This window comes from Orycteropus afer, unplaced genomic scaffold, assembly GCF_000298275.1.
Source record: "Orycteropus afer afer isolate SDZICR_OR568_19922 unplaced genomic scaffold, OryAfe1.0 scaffold00050, whole genome shotgun sequence".
In the NCBI taxonomy this organism is placed as follows: Eukaryota; Metazoa; Chordata; class Mammalia; order Tubulidentata; family Orycteropodidae; genus Orycteropus; species Orycteropus afer.
The window spans coordinates 259,220-276,915 of record NW_006921637.1 but is presented as its reverse complement, the minus strand read 5'-3'; the positions used below and the strand labels follow the sequence as shown (position 1 = coordinate 276,915).

At 37.4% G+C, this 17,696-nt stretch overlaps 1 protein-coding gene across 1 annotated transcript in view; it reads right to left on the bottom strand.

The window, feature by feature from the left end:
• The window catches only part of LYST (lysosomal trafficking regulator), a 339,163-nt gene that overhangs the window by 299,141 nt on the left and 22,326 nt on the right, over positions 1 to 17,696 (bottom strand). Inside the window, 4 exon segments of the mRNA XM_042780645.1 lie at positions 3,466 to 3,622; positions 5,154 to 5,315; positions 6,987 to 7,998; positions 9,502 to 11,584. Of these exon segments, the coding sequence (XP_042636579.1) occupies positions 3,466 to 3,622; positions 5,154 to 5,315; positions 6,987 to 7,998; positions 9,502 to 11,584 (3,414 nt within the window).

Sequence of the window (17,696 nt, the reverse complement as noted above, 5' to 3'; positions counted from 1 at the left end):
CCAATTCCTTCAGGGCAGCTTCAACTTCTGCCTTCAATACCATTGCTTCTTGATCATATGCCACCTCCTGAAATGCATGAACATCGACCAATTCTTTTTCGTATAGTGACTCTGTGTATTCTTTCCATCTTCTTTGGATGTTTCCTGTGCCATTCAATATATTGCCGATGTGTTTTTTTGTTGTTGTTGTTATGTGCCATGAAGTCAGACCCGATTCACAGAGACTCCTCCTTGGGTTTCTGAGGCGGTATCACTACAGAAGGAGATTGCCCAACCTTCCTTCTGAGGAATGGCTGATGGGTTTGAACCGCCAGCCTCCTGGTTAGCAGTCAAATACCGAAGGCACTACACTACCAAAGCTCCTATGTTGACCATAGAATCTTTCAATATTGCAACTTGAGGCTTGAATTTTTTCCTCAGTTCTTTCAGCTTGAAAAATGCTGAGTGTGTTCTTCCCTTTTGGTTTTCTAACTCCAAGTCTTTGCACATTTCATTATAATAAGTGATCTTGTCTTCTTGAACTTCTCTTTGAAATCTTCTGTTCCACTCTTTAATCTTGTCATTTCTTCTATTTGCTTTAGCTAGTCTCTTTTCGGGAGCTCTGGTAGCATAGTGCCTAAGGCACTTGACTGCTAACAAGAAGGCTGGCGGTTCAAACCCACCAGCCACTCCTCAGAAGGTTGGGCAATCTACTTCCATAGTGATACTGCCTCGGCAACCCAAGGAGGGGTCGCTATGAGTCAGGTCCGATTCGACAGCACACAACAACAACAGTCTCTTTTCAAGGGCAAGCTTCAGGGCCTCTTCTGACATCCACTGTGGTCTTTTCCTCCTTTCTTGTCTTTTGAATGACCTTTTGCTTTCTTCATGGATGATGTTCTTGATGTCATCCCACAATTCCTCTGGTTTTCAGTCATTGGTGTTCAATGCATCAAATCTATTCTTTAGGTGGTCTCTAAATGCAGGAGGGATATAATCAAGGTCTTATTTTGGCTGTTGTGGACTTCTTTTAATTGTCTTCAGCTTCAACTTGAACTTACATACGAGCAGTTTATGGTCTGTTCCACAGTCAGTTCCTAGTCTTGTTTTGGCTGAAGATATTGAGCTCCTCCATCGCCTCTTTCCACAGATGTAGTCAATCTGATTCCTGTGTACTCTGTCTGGTGAAGTCTATATGTATAGCTGCCATTTGTGTTGTTGAAAAGAGGTATCTGTCATGAATAATTTGTTGGTCTTACAAACGTCTATCATGCATCTCCAGCATTATTTCTATCACTAAGGCCATATTTTCCAAATACCAGTGATTCTTCTTTGTTTCCAACTTTTGCATTCCAATCACCAGTGATAACTAACATAACTTGATTGTATGTTCAGTCAATTTCAGACTGGAGAAGATGTTAAAAATCTTCAATTTCCTTATCTTTGGCTTTGGTGGTTGGTGTGTAAATTTGAAGAGTAGTAGTATTAACTGGTCTTCCTTGTAGGCATACAGATATTACCCTATCACTGACAGCATTGTACTTCAGGATAGATCTTGATACATTCTTTGCGATAATGAATGCCACACCATTCCTCTCTGTCATTCCTGGCATAGTAGATCATATGTTTGTCTAATTCAAAATGGGGAAAACAAGTCCATTTCAGCTCACTAATGCCTAGAATATCGATCTTTATGCATTCCATTTCATTTCTGACAACTTCCAACTTTTCTAGATTCATACTCCGCACATTCCATGTTCCAATTATTAATGGATGTTTGCAGCTGTTTCTTCTCATCTTGAGACATGCCACATCAGAAAATGAAGGTCCCCAAAACTTATCTCCATCCATATCATTAAGATGACCTCTACTCTGAGGAGGCAGGTCTTCCCCAGTCATTTTTTGAGTGCCTTCTGACCTGAGGGGCTCATCTTCTGGCATTATATTTCAGGGTTTTCATAACATTTCCCAGTAATATAACAGAGCGTTTCACTACTATTCATAAGGTTTTCTGGACAATACTGCAGGGCACATTGGTGTTTGGAGCACCAGGGGGAAGGCCAGGTAAGCAAGCTGGGCACACAGGACAGGTGGGTGTTGGAGCACCCAGGGGAGGCCAGGAAGTGAGCAGGACAGTTTGGAACAACTAAGGGAGAGAACCTTGTCTGCCAATTTGTCATAATGTAATGGCTTGTGTGTTGCTGTGAGGCTGGAGGCTATGGTACTGGTGTTTCAAATGACAGCAGCGTTACCCATGGTGGACAGGTTTCAGCAGAGCTTCCAGACTAAGACAGACTTACACCTAGCTCACTTACTTGGCCTGCCCTCAGGCACTCCAAACACCTGCCTGCCCTGCGCACCCAGCTTGCTTATCCAACCTGCCCCTGAGTGGCACTAGGTGACCAAAACAGTTGTAAATATGAAATGTCAGGTAGTGAGAAAGTCAGTAAGTTAGGAGTTGTTGTTGTTGTTGTTGTTATGTGCCTTCGAGTCGGCCCCGACTCATAGCAACCCCTCTTTGGGTTTCTGAGGCAGTATCACTAAGGAAGTAGGATTGCCCAACCTTATAAATTTCTACTGGGCCAAATTCTTTAAATTGACTTCTAGTTAGCAAATTATAAAAAGGAGAAAATTTGCCATTACAAAAATCAAACCTACTTACCATTAAAACCATTATTTTTTCAAAAAGCATCTGTTAAGAACCCATAAGGCATGATAAAGTAAAACATGAATGATTATTCCCATTCATTCACATGGGAAAGAGAAAATAGACTTAGGGGAAAAAAAAAGTACTATGAAATTTAGTGAAGATTGACAGTGCTGGGACAGCATATAAAAAAAGATGGAGCCTTTCCAGAAATCTCCTGACTCTGGTCAATCCATCTTTTCCATTCTACCCAAGTTTTAAACCCTGAGACAAAGGATCAGCTACAATATAGTTCCAGTCTAAGGGCAAGGTGGACTGTGGTAAACTAGAAAGAAATCTATGCAGTAGCATTTTTGGATAGCATAGAAAGATGTCTGTATTCATTATCTTATTTAGACTTTATAACAAACTGCTTGGAATGTCCTTTCTGCCAATGTTTGCTTAACTAGCCCTTCCTTATTTACGCTTCAATGTTAACATTACCTCTTTAGAGAGGCCATCCCTGACCCCAATCACTATCACATCACCTTATTTTATTTTCTTCATACTGTTCATTTCTGTTATTTATTGTTTGTTTTTCCCACAAATGTATATATAAAAGCAGGAACTTTGTCCTACATCCCTGTATTCTCAGGCACTCAGTCAATGTTCGTAATAATACATCTCACTGTTCTAAACTGCACATATGCATGCCATAATTTTTTGTGAAAACCAAATAAAATAATAATGCAAAAGCACTTTTTAAATTGGAAGGCCAGAGAGAATTCTAAAGCAGCATTATTATGAAGCTAATGAAATAACAATCTGACTTGCAAATCCAAGCTCTAATGATACTTTACCATCATCACAACTTTCGTTATCCTCAGGATTGCTTTCACTGTCTGCTTCATAACCTTCTTCTTCAATCAAAAGTTTTAAACTATAGCCCTGAGAGTTCTCAGCTTCTTCTGAAAAATAGCCAGGCTGGGATGACAATTCTTCTTCAGACTGGTGGTTCTACAAGATCAACATAATTCAAAGGTGAACATTACAATATTCGCTAATTTTTACTAACAGAATATTTATTACTCAAAAGTCATTTTAAGGACATCACCAGCTGCTCCATGGAAGAAAAATGCAGTAGTCTGTTTCCTTAAGATTTACAACTTTGGAAACCCAGTAAGAGTTGCTATGAGTCAGTGATAGCAACTAATAGCAACTGATGGCAATGCATTAGATTTTAGTTTAGGCAGCATTTTAAGATAAAAATCTTAATAATTGATATTATCCATTACTAATTAAGAAATACACTCAGAAAAATTTCTAAGAACCTCTCATTCTCAGACAACTTGATTAACACCTCAGAAAAGGAGGTTTCTAAATGATCAAACTATAGGTCATTTCAGTTTTACTGAAAAATAAATTGAGGAAATTTCATTGTAGTTATACAATAGGAAATGACTACACACCACAATGAGGTGGAATTATACTTCACACTAGTTAATGCTGGTATATATATTTCTACACATTATAGAAAATATTTTTCTCACAGAATTTTTATAAATAAAATATTTCATAAATTAGATAACCAGACAAGATGTGAAAAATTTCAAAAACATTAGAGATCTCACAATGTAATTTTCTAAATACAAACATCTCAGAAATCACAAGAGTTCCAGCATTAACTTCGTATGTAATATTCTGTAGCATGAATTTTTCCTCTTCTTATAATAATGTTACTAAAACTTTCACATCAGAAAACATTTTACTTAAACAGGTTCACAGTACTTTATCATTGCAACATCAGTAAAAGACAGAGTAAAGTAAATACTTTAACTTTTACCAGTTACCCAGCTGATTCAGTAATATGATAAAGGTATTAGTAGCTATTAATATAATAGTAAGTTTTTATGTTACAACAAACAGCAACATAAAATATGATGGCAACACATTACAAAACATATGGCTAGATCAAGGAATAAAAGAGAAGTTATATAAAGATAAAGGACAGTTCACAATTAATTAAAGGTAAAAGATATAAGAAAGGAGAGGGAAATGAACTAAATATATACCTCAAGGTTTTGGGGAAAAATAATAATTCTTTATAAAAAGTGCAACACAAACAACTAAAAAACTATGACTGCTATTTTCTTTAAAAGTACTAGTCATTTTTATTTTGAGTGGTTTAAAATTAGAAAACACTGAAAATATTAGCTAGATAAGATAGCTTAGTCCTCACTAGTCCTGAATTATCATTTAATAAATCAGTTATGTGAAGACTTATCCAATCAAAGAATACATTTGTCTTGCTTAGTAACTTTCCAAATTAGTCAAAGAAAATCATGTCATATTATTCTCCTATTGAACCTAGGGCACTGACTAAATGCCCTAAATGATGCAGACATGGCCCAAACAATTCACCTAATTAAATCCTGGTCCATATATTCTAGTCACATTCATCAGTGTCCTTATCCCATTCCACATACTCCACCTCTGTTAGTCATACCCAAATAACAGGCTTGCCCCCAGTATCTATAAGTACTCATACCTTCTCAGTCATAGCATCATTATGTTCAAAATCTGCTGAGTGATTCCCCAGGGCAACTTGAAGCAAGGCATCAAATAAAGGCTTTGCTAATTCTGTTTCAATCACCTTTGACTGGGAAAGATGGTCCCTCATTTCAAGTAATATATTTTCCACAGACAAGTTCTAAGGTAAAATAAAAGAGACTAAGAATATTAATAATATGGTTTTTTTCAAACAATTACACAATGATACAATGATAAATTATTATTTACAAGTAGAAAGGTTAGTCCACTTATCTGCAGTTGGTATGAAAATAAAATGTATAAATGTCTTCTACAAACATGTTGTAATTCGTAAGTTTTTTGTCAAATATTATCTGATTTTGAATTTCAATATACCTTAGATAAAAGAAACTGTCTATAAAATTAATTTCATCACAAAAAAAAAATGATCCCTTGAAACATCAGAGAGTTTTGATTAACCATCTCTAGATCTCACAAATTCTTTTCATTCCCTTCCCTCTTAACCTTGAAGGGAGCTTTTGCTGCTTGCCTAAATCCCTTTGCCAGGTGATGAGAGCATAAAGATGGGTAAGAAATTGACTTCTCTCTAAGGAATTCTTGGTAAAATGTGATGAACAGATACATACAGACAAGACAGTATGTTTACAATATTAGTGATATAAACAAAGATCTCTGTGAATAGAAAAGGGAGAAGGTACCTGAGAGACCTATCAGAAGTGTCCCAGAGGAAGGGTTGTATGAGATGGACAATGAAGAACAAGTAGGAAACAGAAGATGGTCAAACAAGCCGGAGAGCATGGACAAAAGTACATGGCACAGAATGGCACCTTGAGAACCTGTCTTCATCTCAGTATGGAAGATTGTAGCATGGTGGGGGATAGTAGGAAATGAGGCTAAACAAGGAAATGAAAGAAAGACCATGAAGGGGGTTGTACACTATGTTAAGGAGTATGGATTTCAACTGTGAGCAGCATGGAGGCATCACAATTTTTTAGGCAGGAGCCAATGTGGAGACCGAAACTAGAGTAGGGAGAGGCTGTTGACTGAGAGAACAGTTAGGGGTAAGTTAGTAAGAATGGAAGAGGTCTGCCACATTCAAAGGTCTCTGAAAAGCAGGACCTGAGACTGGGGATTCCTATCCAAGTGATTTATTGTTGAGATGCATTGTCAGGAAAATTTCTAAGAATACGAGGAAAGCACAACAGATCAGGGGAAGAAGCTAGATAAAGATGTGGTTTGAGGAAAAGACTAGACTTAGCCTAATCCCATACAAACCTGTAGGGCCTGTAACATTCCGTAGAAACTGTCCCCTGGCCCCCAAGCCACATTCATCAGCCTCTGCCTATGGGCATCCTTCCCAGGCATTTCTGGGTGGGGTGTCTTCCCTAGGCCAAGGGCAATTCTCTAGAGACAGGTGGAGATGTAAGCCCTTAGCAGCCAACATGTGGAGGAGCTGGGGATGGGTGTCTCTGCTCGATAAATGGGATGGGAAGGGCACTCACTAGCATCATACTCAGATTATGAACTTTGAAGTTTGAAACACAATATCCATTAATATTCATCTGACACATAATGCATAACTAATGCCTTTTAGGGGTGGTGACTTTTGCACATGAGAGTTTTGCATTCCCAACTATAAATGATAAACTTCTTGAGATTAAGAACTGGGTCATATTCTCTTGTGTGCCCTCCACAGTGGCAGGTGCTATGCTAAGTCTATAAGAGTTTCTCAAAACTTAAAATCTTTGGAAAAAAAGAACAATAATAGTTTTATGCTAAAACTTTCAAAAATACATACTATACAATAGCTGGACTAAAGATAAAGTATTACCTGATTTGGTAACTCGAATTCCATTTTTTGTTGACTAGTCCTGGCACTATGAAGACAAATGACCAAAAAGGCTTCCAAAAGTCGTATGATCTGAAGTGAGGTCTCACTTTCTTGACTCATAAATAGTTTTGCTTCCTCGGGAGTAGCTTCAGTGGCTAGAATTTGTTCCGTATTTGTGGGAGAAATATGCTGTGACTCTAATTTACCTAAACCATCAGTACTCTTTTTAAGACTACTCAGTTCTGATGAAGTTGAAGATAATAAATCTTCCTTCATAGCTATCTCAGATTGAGAAATTCTGCTTAAATCTTGGCTTTCATTTACATTTATACTTTCCTGCCTTTTTTCTTGCCCATCTTCATGACTTCTGAATAGTTTCTGTATTATCATAAATATTAATTTATGGCACAATTGGAAGCCACCCAGCCTATAAAACTGCTTCTGAAAGACTGAACTCAACATGTAGATCCTGCAGCACACTGACCAAATGTCCGCTGCTTGGTGCATATGTTCAAGCGAAGGCAAGGCCAGGTTCTCAAGAGATAACGATGGCAGCATATGACTCAAAGGCTCACCTGCTGTGCTATCATATTCAGAAGTATCTTCTGAGTCATTGGCAGAATCCCTATCAGATTCTGCTTCTTTACTCACACATAAAAATGCCACACAGAGAAATAGGTTTATTATGTTGATATGAACATCCTGATTCACAGTTTTCCACTTCTTTAGGCAAGCATCTTTGAGCCCAGTATAAAATTTGCTGAGACTCTGAGGAGAATCCGAATAAACTTGCTGGTTATGAAAAGAAGTGCCTACATTTAAAGATGACAACTCTTTCTGTTCACTGTCTAGCCCATCAGTATTTGGAATTGAAACATCCTTCTGTAGTTCCCCTAGGCTGATTATCAGAGTTTCAAATGCTTTTAGGGAAAGACTTCGAATACCATCTAAGTAATTTAATTCAATTATTTGATTTACTCCATTACAATTTAAAAACAAATCTCTTATTACTCTGTGAGAGAGAGAGAGAAAAAAAAATATATTTTACATGTAGAAACACTTATAAATAGGTATATTTGCTATTCCAATATCATTACTGCATGTGGTACATACTAAGCACTACCTAATTTGATTAATCAATTATCTAGCTCAAGTTATTAGATATGACCAGAACCTCTATTTACTTTTCATATCCTTCTTCAAACACTGCATATATATTTACGGCTACTAACAGCATTTAAAAAGAAAGGATTACATGTGTCCCAAATTAAAGCAATTTACAGAAGAATATTTTTCTCCAAACAGCAAATTCTACATAAACTTTAAATGCCACAATTATCACCACATTTGTTTGTTTGTTTGCCTCATTCAGAACTTTCTGCTAGTTTCACATGTGCACCTCATAAAGAGAAAGAACAAAATTACAGAGCTGAAGATGATGATCAGCTCTGTCACAGGTTGAGACTCACTGAACTCATAAAATTCTAATAGTAACTTTAATATAAATCAGTTCAGTTATTCTCAGTCCTTATTTTACAAACATCTAGATTATCCACAAATATACCAAGGAGTTACCAAACTTTCAAATCAAATTCAGTCCTATTTAAACAAATAATATCTGGTATATATATAAAAAAAAAATTATAAGACAATGATTTAACATTAACACATCATTTTTAATGTAGTTGTATTAAGATTGACAGATAATACCACAAACGAAGATGATGATATTTTATCTTTTAATATAAGTTTTTTAAATGGCACCTGCATTAGTTGAAAGGTCAGACAGTTAATCAAAAGCAAGTTTTATTTATAAAATCATATTTTAAAGGTACTGAATTTAATAATTATAAAATTTAGAAACTCACTGGTGGAATTATTGGCAATATTGATCTTTTTGTTTGTCTGTATTTTCCAATTTTTCTACATATATTGCTTAGGTGTAATAATCCATTTAATTCCACTGCCTCGATAAATTATCATTTTATATATGTGCATATTTTACGTAGTTGTAAATAAAGGTAGCACATTTAAAATGTCTTTTTACCCATGAATTATTATAAACATATTCTTATGTTCCAACATAATCATTGTAACTATTATTTTTAATAGCTAAAAATAATATTCTATCAAGTAAAAATAATTTACTTAACCTTTCCCACTGTTGGATATCTGTGTTGCTTCCATTTTTTTTTCCTCAGAATGTATTTAAAACTTGACTTTTTTTCACTAGGAAATTAAACTTCTTTAACTACCCCAGTAAAAACAGATGGAAAGGAAGACAGACTGATAGACAGACAGATAGAGAGACAGTTAAAAGAATACATATTCTGACAATGGGAGATCTGAAAATAGGAACTTTTTTGTTGTTAAATTAAAATTAAATTCTAGGAAGGAATGAAAACAGTTACACTAATGATGAGGCCCTGGAGTTAAAAAGGTTAGTTCAAATGTATATACTTTATCACACACCCAAAAACATCCAATAAGAAAATACAAACACACACATACAAACCTGGATTTAAGCAGGGTAGGCAGAGCTTTTAAGTAAATGTGAAGTACCTCCTGAGGCAAACATTGGCTGTGATGGCTACATACTTGAGTTCGAGCTGACGTATTGCTTAGGCGTTGACAGTGATGGGCTAATTCAACTGCTCTTTGGAGCATGGGATTAAATAAGTAAGTATACAATTTCCACTGTACAACTACATTGCCTTTCTGGATTAAATTGCAAATGTGATTTGCAATCTGTAGGCTATGCAATCTGTCTTCTTCAAAAACAAAGTTCTGATAAGCCACTAAAGCATCCCATTTCCACAACAAATCTTCAGACCCACTGCTGGGCACGATCCCTTGGAATTTGTAAGAAGGACTGGAAAAACTTGATAAAGGTTCAGCATCACATGCGTTTCCCTCTAATGTCTCTTCTAACTTGGCCAGATGATCAGAGTCAACCGTACAAATATTGCAAGCTGCTTTCTTAATTTTTTGTGTTATCTCTGCTCCTCCTAACTGATCCAAAATAAGTTTGTTAAGAATATTTAGTATATGCTGCTGAAAATTTTTCAGTGCTGGCAATTTAAAAGCATGGAGCAAAGGAATGATAACAGATTTGGGATCCATACAACAGCATATTCCAACACTATGAATACCTGATAGAATCTGGACACAAGTACTAGTTAAGGACACCTGTTGCAGTAAGCGTAAGCACTGATGAGCACACACTGCAATACAACAGCATCGCTCAGGATAATAAATATCTCCATCTTTAGTCTGTTCAAGTGAGTTTTTCAAAACCTGGTTTTTAAAAGCTGAAACCAGAAGACCTGAAAGATCTCTGTGGTGATGCATGAGGTGAGAGTATTCACAGCGTCTGTGCCTTTTTCTTGTACACACTGAATGATGAAGTTGCTCTGATTTCACTTTTTTGACAGTGCTTATTATTTTCATCACATCATTTATTAAGGCTTCCAAGTGTTCTGAGGCCTCAGGAGGGACTCCATCTCTTAAAACCAGTGATTCCATTTGAAGAACTGCTGTTTCAAATAAATTAAATCCATAATGTTGAATGAATTCTTGAACCAAATCCATGGCTTGACTGAAGTAGAAGGGATTTGAAGCTGCACTTTGAAGACAACAAATCAAAATCTGTAGAACTCCGTCCAGAAGCTCAGGCAACAGAAGGGCTCTATGACGATACTTTGAAAACACAAAATCTTCCTGAACCTCCTGTAGTGTCTTCTTTTGTCTTGGTGCAAAAGGATCAGGCTGTTTTTCCAGGCAAGTTCTAATTTTTAAACCTGCCCTAAGTAATTCAGTTAAATTTTTTCTAAGACTTTCTGGCATCATCTCTGCAATACTAATATCTACTGACATAAGATGAAGCACTGTTCGAAACAGCATCCGTTGAATCAAAGCCACTGGTTCTTCAGTCCAACCTGCAGAAACCACTTGATTCTCTAAATTGTTGCTTAGATTATAACAGTCCCCGAAGCCTGCTAGGAATTCAGTCAATGTGGGCACTACACTGGCTGCTAGTGCAGAATTATGATTCAAAATTATGTCAAATTTACAAACTTTCTCTAATAAAGATAATAAAACATGGCATAAGTCAAATGGAGAATTGTTCTTGTTACTGATAATACACAAGGCAGCTGGCTCACTTAAAATGTCAGTGTTTGACTCCTGTCTTGGAATAACTTCTCTGTAATTTTCTAGAGCCATGGTATCAGGAGGAGTCTGTTCTTCTTTGGTTGCTAACTGGTCAACTTTAGCTGTAAGGTGGTCTTCTTTAGGAGAATGTGCTACAAAATGCTGTGGCAGATGGGGCCTCCGTTGCTTATTCATTGCTATACTTTTTTCGTCTGAATTAGCTTCTGAATCTGAAGTGGAGAGCTGTGTCTTTCTTGCATCTCTTACAGAATAGCGATGGGTAATTTTACGCTGTCGTTTACTTTTTTGAAAGATGTTTACTTTTGCAGAAACCTGATCAGATGGAGTACTTCCTTCCAAGTATAATTTGTCCTGAATAGATTTTTGGGAACTTGAGTTCTTTTCTTTGATTGGGAGTATATCAACTGAGAGTGGTAGATTAAAATCTAATAAAAGAAAGAAAGAAAACTTAGAATTCCTCAATATATTTTAAAATTCCATTTGTACAGGTGATTATGCCTTTAGTTATCACCCACTTTGGGAGTTTATAAGGAGCTCTGGTAGCACAGTGACTACGGCATCTGACAGCTAACCAGAAGGTTGATAGTTCAAATCCACCAGCCACTCCGCAGAAGCAAGACTGGGCAATCTACTTCCGTAAAGATTTACCACCTTGGAAAACAAATGGGGTCAGTATGATTCGGAATCAACTCAATGGCAGTGGGTTTGGTTTTTGGTTTGGGTTGGGAGATTATCCTCAGAATATTATTACTTTAAGGCCAATTTTCTTTAGCTATTTGTTATGTCTCTGGGTCAATTTTCTCCTATTTTCTCCTTCTCCCTCTAAACAATAGGTGGCATAAGCTAAAGAATACAAGATAGTTTGGAAAACAGAACTAGGAAAGTAAATCTGATTTAAAACCATCTCTTGTGCTCTCACTCCAACATAAAAGACTCTTTAATGTTATCTGATACATCACAATTTTGTCCATACTATTATAAAACAGTATAAATTAATTAAATTAAAGGGGTAAATTATATTCTCAAACATAGCAGTTAGTTTATAACCCTACAGTAATCTGAGAACTTTAAGATTTTCCAAAATTATTTCAAAAGCACACAATATATACCAAATTTTATCCAAAATTGAGGGTAGAAGACTTCTTTCAAAACATTTCATGATCACTATGTGTCATGCACTAAACTAGGGACCAGGCACAGACACTAGTGTTTCCTCCTCGATGCCTAGAATGAGGCCTAATGTGGTCAGCATTTAGGAACTATTTCTTTTGGGAAGACTGAATACTCTTCACTAATTAAAAATATATTGAAATTGGTCTTTCCCTCTGCAATATGATGTATATATATGGAAACAATGCTGCAATTCAGAGTAACTAAATAAAAAATTGGAAATAAAAGGTTTGTGATTTAATTAACAGAAGAACAAAGTGAATAAGGAGGAGGTAAATTAAAAGGTGACTGATACATGTGTATGATACCTTCCACCTAAATTAAAAAGGTAGACAACACAATTTCTTCAAAGGAACACTAATTAGATTTCTTAAGTGATTAACAATTTGTGAATTCTACAAATTCAGAAGAAAAAATAACAGCAGGGTTTGTGAATCAACAAATAAATGGATATAAACTTATGGTAAGATGGCAGAAATAGTAAGACAAGCTACACAGACCCTCTTCAACAAAGAAGAGAGAAACCAGTTGACACATATAAAGAATATAATCCTGGAGCCTTAAGCTTTGAAATGAAGGATAGAGAAATAGATTAAACACCAACTAGTAAAAGAACCCCACCACTTGTCTGTCAGTTTGTCACACTGTGGTGGCTTGCGTGTTTCTGTGAGGCTGGAGGCTATGCCACTGGTATTTGAAATATCAGCAGGGTCACCCACGGTAGCAATGTTTCAGCGGAGCTTCCAGACTAAGACAGACTCGGAAGGGGTCATCCACTTCTCAAAGAATTGGCCAGTGAAAAACTTATGAATAACAGTGAAACACTGTCTGATATATTACTGGAAAACTTTATGAACAGCCCTGAAACACTGTCTGATAATAGTGTCAGAAGATGAGCCCCTCATGTCAGATGACACTCAAAATGCAACTAGGGAGGAGCTGCTTCCTCAGAGTAGAGCCAACTTAAGTGATGTGAATGGAGTAAAACTTTCAGGACCTCCATTTGCTGATGTGGCACAACTCAAAATGAGAAGAAACAGCTGCAAACATCCACTAATAACTGGAACATGAGATGTATGAAATATGAATCTGAGAAAATTGGAAGTTGTCAAAAAATGACATGGAATGCATAAAGATTGATATCCTAGGCATTAATGAGCTGAAATGGACTGGTTTTGGCCATTCTGAATCAGACAACCACATGATCTACTATGCCAGGAATGACAAATTGAAGAGGAATGGCATGGCATTCATCGTTACAAAAAATGTTTCAAGATCTATCCTGAAATACAAAGACCTGTCAATAATACTGTTGTTCAAATTTATGCATCAACCACCAAAGCCAAAGATGAAGAAACAGAAGATTTCTACCAACTTCTGTGCTCTGAAATTGATCAAACACACCATGAACATGTGTTGATTCTTACTGGTGATTGCAATGCAAAAGTTGGAAACAAAGAACAATCACTGGTAGTCGAAAAATATGGCTTTGGTGATAAAAATAACACTGGAGATTGCATGACAGAATTTTGTAAGATCAACGACTTGTTCATTGCAAATACCTTTTTTCAACAGCATGAACACAAGCTACACACAAGGACTTTGCCAGATGGAGTACACAGGAATCAGACTGACTACATCTGTGGAAAGAGGTGATGAAGAAGCTCAATATCTTCAGCCAGAACAAGGTGAGGAACTGACTACAGAACAGACCATCTATTACTCATATGCAAGTTGAAGTTAAAGCTGAAGACAATTAAAATAGGTCCACAAGACCCAAAATATGATCTTGGTTATTCTCTCCTGAGATTAGAGACCATCTAAAGAAAGATTTGATGCATTGAACACCAATGACGAAAACCAGAGGAATAATGGGATGACTGTTCGGTTTGAACGACAGCCTCCTGATCTATGTACATGTTTCTCATGAGCACAATTCTGTGTTTCTGGAACTCCCATTCTTCTCAATGTTATCTCTAATGTGTTATGATCCACATAATTGAATGCTTTTGCATAGTCAATAAAACACAAGTACTACACTAGGCAAATCTGCTGCAAAATACCTCCTTTCAAGCGCTGAAGAGTAAAGATGTCTCCCTGAAGATTAAGGTGTGCTTAACCCATGCCAAGGTATTTTCAGTCACCTCATATGCATGTGAGAGCTGGACAATGAATAAGGAAGACTGACAAGGAGTTGATGCTTTAGAGTTGTGGTGCTGGCAAAGAATATCAAAAGTAGCATGGATTGCCAAAAGAACTAACAAGTCTGTCCTGGGAGAAGTGCAGCTGGAATGCTCCTTGGAAACAAGAATGGCCAGACTTTGTCTTACCTACTATGGTCATGTTGCCAGAAGGGACAATTGCCTAGAGAAGGATATCATGCTTGGTAAAGTGTGGGTCAACAAAAAAGGGGAAGGCCCTCAACAAGGTAGAATGACACAGTGGCTGCAATGCAACTCTGGTATAGCTGGGACTGTGAGTCTGGCACAGGACTGGGCAGTGTTTCATTCTCTCATACGTAGGGTCTCTATGAGTCGGAGACAACTTGATGGCACCTAATAACAACAACAACAGCAGAAGCTGAAGGAAAACAGTGAGTAAGGAGACAAACAGAGCTGTGGGCTGTCAGCTATCCTAATGGTATGAACAGCCTGAATATTGCCATAAAGTGTTAGGACCTGAGAATTAACCTAAAATTTGGCCCTGCTCACCAAGGGCTGCATGGACAACTGTGCCGGTGGCTGATGATTAGAAAAGGAAAAAGCAAAGAAGGAGACAAACTGAGCTGTGGACTTTTGGCTATCTGGAGGGCCAGCTATTTTGAATATTTACAAATGGAGGCCATTTTTGAATTTTAAAGTGACAGCATTCTCCTTTGGATTACAGAGACCTAAGAATAGGCTCTGCTTGCCAAAGACAGCATGGACATATGGGAGGCTGATGACTGGAAAGGAGACAGGTAGTGAGTGTGTAAGTGCTGCCAATAGGGAAAAGAAGAACACAGTATCCTGCTTACTCAGACATATCCAAACAAAGGAAAGAAAATGAAAGTCTTGGGAGAAAACTGTTGAAGATTTGTTGGAAGAGAATTTCCCTGACATGATGAAGGACAAGAATATATCCATTCAAGAAGTCCAATGAACCCCAAACAGGATAGAACCTGAAAGAAAATCACCAAGATTTATCATCATCAAACTCACCAAAAACAAAGACAAAGAAGGAATCCTGAAAGCAGCATGGGAAAAACGAAGTTACCTACAAAGGGCAACCAATAAGACTAAGCTCCAATTTCTAAGCAGAAACCATACAGGTGAGAAGGCAATGGGATGATATATACAAAAACCCTGAAAGAAAAAAATTTTCAACTAAGGATCATATACCCAGCAAGACAGTGCCTCATATATGATGGTGAAATTAGGACATCTCCAGATAAACAGAAATTAAGGCATTTTGTTAAAACCAGACCAACGTTGTAAGAGATGCTAAAGGGAGTACTTTGGAGAAAGAACCAACAATAGCAAACAACTGACCATTAACACACAAGATGACATAACCCAGAAACCAATCCAGTTATGGAAGTATTCAAAGTAAATGAGCTTACAAGATTGTAAACAGGAAACCAGAGACATCAATTGGAAAATGAGGACAACCACAAACCAAAAAGAAGGCAAAAAGTGTGTATATACAGAACTTTTAAAGGGTGAGGATGTCAAGATAATTGCAGGATAGAATGGACTGTTCTAAACTTGGAGAAAATTATAAATCACAGGATAACCTCAAAGAAAACGATAAACATTCACGTCAAAATTTAAAAAAGGACAAGGATTTCCAACAAGATGGTGGAATAGGCAGACAAACTATACAGATCCTCTTCAACAAAGAAAAGGGGAACCAATTAACATAGATACAGAAGATAATCCTGGCCCTGAGGTTTGAAAGGAAGGATACAGAAATGGACTAAGAACCTGCATGAAAACACCAAAGAAGGAGACATACAGAGCTGTGGTCTGTCAGCAATCCTGATGGCATGGACAGCTTGGATATTGCCAAGTAGTGTTAGGACCTAAGAATTAACCTAAAAATTGGCCATGCTAGCCAGGGGCTGCACAGAGGACTGCACTGGTGGCTGGTGAATAAAAGGGGAAGCAGCAAAGAGGGAGATGGGCTGAGCTATGGACTTTTGGCTGTACACAGGGCACAGCCATTCTCAATGTTTACAAGCTGTTCCACCATTCTGGATATTTAAAGTGACAATGTTCTTTCAGATTTCAGGGACCTAAGAATAGGCTCTAGTGCCTAAGGCACTTGACTACTAACCAGAAGGCTGGTGGGTGGCTGGTGGTTCAAACCCACCAGCCACCCCTCGGAAGGAAGGCTGGGCAATCTAGTTCCATAGTGATATCGCCTCGTAATCCCAAGGAGGGCTCACTATGAGTGGGGTCCGACTTGACGGCACATAACAACAATAATAACAAGAATAGGCTACACTTGCCCGGGACTGCAAGGACATTCTGGACAAGAAAGACTAAAAAGTTGAGATATTCCCCTTATTACGCTTATACCCCACACCCTCTTGGTAAACAGAGATGCAGACATTCCTCACTCCCATCCACCCTTCTGGGCTGGCAGGAATTAGATCACAGTCTGTGTGTGCCAACACTTTTTTTTTTTTTTTCCCCTCTCTTTACCATCCTTGGTTCTTTTTTCTTTTTTCTTTGTTTTTATCTGTTTTAAAATTCTTCTTCTGTTTCTCCTTCTTCTTCTTTTTTTTTAGTCTTTTTTATGATTATTCTTTCTTCTTCCAGGTTCTAGTTTTCGGCTTTAACTTTCGCCCCTGCTCCTAGTTCCCATCTTTTTCATTCTCACAGTTCTCCCCATCCCTTGTTATTCTTTTTCAGTTTCTCCCATCATTTTCATTATTCTTCTACTCTACTCCTTTTCTCTTATGGCCACCTACCAAGATATTGCCAGTATTTCTTTTCTTTTCTTTTTTTGGTGATTGTTCCTGTGTGCTTATGTGGTATATTTTTGTCTGTTCACTTTTACTTTTTTGATGGGTTTTCAATCATTCTTTTTGTCTAACTGAATGAGAGACAGCAACTGTGCCCACATTACTCAACCAATGATAAACAACAACCAGGAAGAGCCTGACTCACCCTTAACTGCTCTTCACAAACAGGTAACAGAGATCTAAACACAACAACATCACCATGTCTTGAAGAGGACAGACAATCACAGTCTACACAAAGAAGCAAAATAAAGCGGTAGAAACAAGGAAGCAGGATACAGACCCAGAACACATCCCTGAGGAAGAAGCACCATTGGAACTCCCTGATAAGGAATTCAAAAGAATTATATTTAGGTATC